The sequence below is a fragment of the Mastigoproctus giganteus genome, chromosome 14 (genome assembly GCF_048544385.1).
Source record: "Mastigoproctus giganteus isolate SK-2022 chromosome 14, ASM4854438v1, whole genome shotgun sequence".
NCBI classification, from domain to species: domain Eukaryota; kingdom Metazoa; phylum Arthropoda; class Arachnida; order Uropygi; family Thelyphonidae; genus Mastigoproctus; species Mastigoproctus giganteus.
In genome coordinates this window covers 59,474,246-59,480,245 of record NC_143588.1, presented here as the reverse complement: position 1 = coordinate 59,480,245, position 6,000 = coordinate 59,474,246, and the positions used below count along the sequence as shown (strand labels likewise).

General features: G+C 34.2%; 1 protein-coding gene across 1 annotated transcript in view; it reads right to left on the bottom strand.

The window, feature by feature from the left end:
- Positions 1-308: 308 nt before the first annotated feature.
- Positions 309-6,000, bottom strand: part of mRpL32 (mitochondrial ribosomal protein L32) — a 28,077-nt gene continuing 22,385 nt past the window's right edge. Inside the window, exon 3 of the mRNA XM_090388791.1 lies at positions 309-588. Coding sequence (XP_090244917.1) covers positions 323-588 — 266 coding nt within the window. The 3' untranslated portion in view covers positions 309-322. The remainder of the gene's footprint in view (positions 589-6,000) is intronic.

Sequence of the window (6,000 nt, the reverse complement as noted above, 5' to 3'; positions counted from 1 at the left end):
GTGTGTGTGTGTGTGTGTGTGTGTGTGTGTGTGTGTGTTGGGGAGGGGAAGAATTATTAGCCATCAATAATAAAAACTTTACCACTGGTGATCTGCTGATTTAAGAAAAATAATTAAGCAATAGCAGAAAAATAACTTAATCTAACTTTTTAATGACCTGTCCTCGCAGAAATCTGCGTACATGAAAAATCTATTCAGCCATTTAAAAACTAAATAATAAATAAAAAAATTTTAAATTTTTCTTTTGTCAGCTGATATAAATAATCCATTCTTAATTTCCAAAATAAAAGCTAATGAACCATTAAAATATCTTTCACATCTTTCATTTTTCATCTTTCACAATAGATTCAAGCTTACTAGAATCTGCTACAGAAATAGATGTATTTTCTTTACTTAATAAATTTTTGGTAAACCAAGGCGGCCTCTCCCGATGCAATTCCACAATTCTTTTTCCATTTGCTGCAAACTCTTGTGGATCATTTTTGTAAATTATAGCCACATCATGTTCTACAGGATCTAGTTTAAATTCACTTAAAATAGCTTTCTGAATTTCTTCAGTCTCTTGTTTCACTTTTGCGTAACAGTGCCCTAAAAGGGAAAAAAGTTTTTTTATTCAGAATAACAACTGCAATCATATCAAACATATTAAAATTTTCTAACAATATTTGATCATATTACACACATCTTTGTTTTGAAATCCACACTTGTTTGAAATGCTTGAAACACTTGTTTGAAATGCATTTAACCCACTCCTATAGAATGATTTTCACCAAGGCCTGAAATAATTGGTTTCATGGCTAATATAACCTCTTCATTTATTTTGAATTTTTGTCCATGCAAATTTCAGAAACAAAAAAGTCATATGACACCAGAACTGGTGAATAAGGTATGCAGCAGCAATTCATACCCACACTGATGTATTTCAGTCATTGCAAATGCTAACATGTTGTTTGTTATTGTTTGTTATTTGGTTTTTAGGAGCATTAGCAACTAAGGCCATATTTCTCCGAGATATGCGGTGGTCATTCCCTGACCTTTCCGCATCCTCCGTATTATGCTAACGTGTAAGTAAAAGCACTGTCTCAGAGAGAAACAAGATACCTTAGATATCTTTTGTTAGGATTCCTTTCATTTGACTTAATGGTTAATGCAATAGCATCATTATATGTAAGTGAAATGGTGAAATGGCATCGTTTTTATCATATCTCATAATGTTTTTTGCATAACAACCTTCACAACGAGTTGCCTGATATTGCACAACCTTGAATAAGTAATGCTTAACCAGTGAAGAAGACTGTTGTTACTTATTCTCAGTGGATACCACTACCCAGACAGCAGTTTTAAGGCTGTTTGGCCTCTCATTGGTAGGTGGATAGGTACCTGGTGTTGCAATAAGTGACAACTCAGTCATGAAGTATAACTTCACAATGTGAGAGATGCCAGATGGTATACAACAGTATAGACTGAAAGAATTTGGAAAGGCTATAGCCTCAACCTATGGGGGAATTCACTTGACATAATGGTCAGTGCAATAACATCACTGTTAGACGTAAGTGAATCACCGAAACCGTGAAATAGCATAATTTTTATCATATCTCATATTGTAAATACCTTCACAATGAGTTGCCTGATATGCACTACCTCAAATAAGCAACGCTTCTCCAGTGGAGAAGACTACTGTTACTTATTCTCAGTGGATACCACCACCACCCAGACGGCTGCTTCAAGGCTGTTTGGTCTTTCATCACCCTGGTGTTGCAATAAGTCACTTATTGATTACGATAAAAATGATGCCATTTCACCATTTTGGTAATTCACTTACATATAACAATGATGCTATTGCACTAACCATTATGGCAAGTGAATTCTTCGTAGGTTGAGGCCATAGCCTTTCCAAATTCTTTCAGTCCATTCCTTTCATCTTAATCTTAATAGCATCTCGTAATTAGTGTAAAAAGTTAACATAATATATTCCTGTTGTAGTTTGACCCTACTGGAACATAGTCCACCATTATTATTATTCCTTTGGAATGCCAAAACATTTCCATTATTGTCTTTCCAGCTGATGGATCTGTTTTTGCCTTCTAGGCAGTGAACTCAACTATTTCCGTTGTTTGGACTGATGCACTTTCTCCTGTGTGGCCCTGAGGATCACATGATTGTACTCGTAGACAGAATTATTTTGCAAGTAGAGTTGTATACCATTTGGGCAGATGTGATTGGCTTCCTCTCGAGCAAAGAAGCGCGACTCAATAAGTTCTTGTTCACTCTGATCTAATTTAGCTCTTACTGATTTTAGGTAACACAGATGAGAACATGACGTTCAATTGGCGCATAACTTGATCAAGTTCATAGTATTTGAGGCCACACCACACCACGGAGTTTGGCCGGCGATACGCTGCTTTATCTGTTTATAGACCGGGGTCAAACCAGAGGTAGCTGACATAAGTCCCCGATCAGGAACATGTCCTGCCCACCAAAGCTTGTTTCAACATTTCCAATTATCTACTTTTAACCTTGCATCCATTTGTGATAACAGCTTGGTACCGATCAAACTGACTTCGTCGATTATTAGCTTTGATGTACTTAAACAGCAATCTGTATTGTTGTGCGACTTCCACCGACAGAGGCAGATTTCTCAAATGTTCATTAGCACAGAGCCTAACACGGGGGTTTCCCAATAATTTTTTTTGCATAACGACTAGCGAGCCAAAAGTAGGGATTCATAAAAAAGAATGGAAATGATGAAATTAGATTAACAGTAGCTTTCCCCACACAAAAGCTCAAAAATACCACGTTATGTGAGGTTTGCCGCAATTCTCTAACCGTGTTATATTAGTACACATGTTGTGAGAGAATGTCCACAATTTATCAATTGCGTTAGAGCGAAACCATGTTATATAGGGATTGCCAGTACTTTAATAAAGCAGCAAAGGAAATAAAATTAAGAAAATGTTTATATATTTTTTTTTTAATCAAGAAAAACTTATTTTACTATAAAAACAAACATCATTGTCTCCAAGACTACCGTAGGAAATGGAATATCAAATACACCACAAAACTAATCAGGCAAATTAATGTTGCAATTAAGAGTATACAAGTGAGTAATTTTCAATTTCTGATGAACATACTTTTAGCTTCATCCAGTGGTGTATTCATGCCAGAACAATGTTCCGGTACTTTTTTCTAAATGTTTGTTGTTTATTAAACTACATGGTCCACCATTAGAATTATGGAATCCAAATTTTTATGTCGAACTTGGTTGCAGTCTCATCGTTCTGCTGTTGACCAACAAACAAAAAGGGCAGTCACACAAGAATACGTAATCAATCCTGTATGGGAATTTCTATGATTCTTCTGAACAGTATTTTTTATATTATTTTGGAGTTTGTTTTTTTTTTCTTTTCTGATTTTTTTAATTTTTTGTCTTTGTTTTTACTTTTTAAATTTTTATTTAATAGTTATAAATAAATACTGAACAAATATTCTAATCTTTGACTTATTTATTTTTGCAAATGAAAAAAAAAAAAAAAAGTATAGGTAACTATTTGTAGTTAATCGACGAGCGTTTCGGTACTATTTTTTTTAGCAATACACCTCTGGCTTTCGCCCACTACAAATATAAAGTATATTTGTACATAATATAAAATATTTAATTTTAAAACCCAATTAAAATTCTGAGATATGTTTTTAAAGTAGATAAAATCAGATTACATGATCATCTGTTAGAGCAGATTTAACTTTTAAAACCTGAGCAGTAAACCAACTCTTAGCAGCAGCAGCTTTCACCATTCCAACACATTTTAAGAGCTGATGTATAGAAATATGTATAGAAAGAATTTTTATTATATAGTCAAAGCTCTTTATAGCAACCCTCATTTTAAGACCATCATGTTATTATGACAATGTGGTAGGTCCCAGCAGGTTTCCCATAAACCTAATGCTATTTTGCATTTGTTATAATAACCTTGAAAGATGAATAGATTCTCTATAATAACTCAAAAATTTTCACCACTCTATCTTGTTTTTTACTTTTTTATTACAATATTCACATTTCAAAATGGAGGAATACTGAAGCTAATTACAAACATACAGGCTGACCATGAGAAATCACTTGGCGATTTCTCAAATTTACTAGCATAATGAAAATAATTTTGACTAGAAGTTCATTTCACTATACTACACATAGTGGCTGTTGGTTTATTTATATGGCTCCTGCAAAGTAAGTAGCTTTGCCAATCACACACAAAATTAAGATTTTACAAGTAAATAATGTTCTTGTTTATACTCCAGCATGACCACCAGGTCAGTGGAGTTTACAGTAAATCATCAACACAAACATTAATCGTGTTTAGCAGTCACGGGCTTGAACCCTGGTCCACTCAAAGAGCATGTGCTACTGTACTCACGCTCATGACCACTCGGCTATGTCAGGCCTAATGGCATGTGTTCCAAGACCAATATTGTTTTAATAAATCAGAGGACTCTGCTTTTGTACAATTGAAATTCAAACTGAATAATGTCTACGAAAAATGTTCTCTGCATGATTGTGATGTCTCTTACTTTTCTTAAGAGTAAAATATAATTCTCACATTTAGAAAGCTGCCAGAATATGCTTTGTACATTTATGACTACTACTGTTATACTGTAATGAGAATTCACAGATTTTTAGTTATTCTGCAGCTTTTCTTTAGCAATTTGGTTTTGGTATTTCTGATTAGATACATATTTTACAATTAAGATGACAAAGATTTATATGATGCATAAAGACAACAGGAATATCCTATTCAATTGTTTCAGCTGTTAAAAATGGTCAGTGATAAACTGTTGCAACTGATATGACATTGACTATGATTGATGTGACTATTACAGTTGTGTTCAACTCAGTCAGACAATGTATGTGTCGTTGATACCTAGCTGAAAATATTTATTTTTAAGGTTGATGTATGGTAACTGAAGCTGTGAGGATACATTTATATGCACATTTGAGCTGACTAGAGTTCAAGCCAATGTGACTGCTAAATATAGTGGTGTTCTTGTATTCTCTCTATCTTGTGAAGTCCTCTGACTTGATGTGGCCATCCTGGAGTATAATCAGAAAATATTAGCTGCTGAAAAACAGTGAGGAAATCCAATAGTGCTATTAAACCATCTAATCATCCAATACTCTGAATTATAAGCAGGCGGACTGAGGAGATAAAAACCAATGATTTCTGAAAGTCTGCATTATAAACAGAAAAAGTAACTCTGGGCATGATGTTTCAATATAAAAAATAAAATAAATATTTATAAGTATTTATTTTATTTCTTATTTTGCAAATGGCTTGTTTACATATCCATTTGGCTTGGGCTCATTACATTCATTTATTGCCATGCTAATTTTGGAAACTTTGACCCAAATCATCATCAGAAATCCTGAGATGTTCCATAAAGATGCTTAGATTTTAGTTGGTTTTAGGTACTGGCTTAATAACGAAAATAACTGATTGAGGCTTGTAAACAATCTCTGATGAATTGCAACACCTAATCAAATATCAAAAACATCACTATATCATTAGCATTAGTAATGACATAAGACATATGCAAGAAAGCAAACTTATACAGCATCAGCAAAAATAAATATTTCTATTTCACCTATCCATTCCCTCCAATAGTTTGTCTAGTTCTTCCTTCAATTTAATTAAACTATCAATTGCCACAAAAGAGATGCAATCAACCACCCACTGGCTACAGGCAAGCTTCAGCACAACTATCTGCAACAGTCCTTCCCCCATTTGAATTTGTTCACCCTCATGTGTGTAGTCTGAGCAAGAGGAAGAATCTCATCAACACTGAACTTGCTCAATCCATTCAAAGCCTTAAACACCTCAATTAAATCACCTCATAGGTGCCTAGTCTCCAATGTTGCAATTTGCAGGACTGAAACCTTTCTTCGTAAGAGCACTCCTTTGTTCCCCACACCAATCTTGTTGTCCTTAACTGTACTCATTCCAGCAGCTC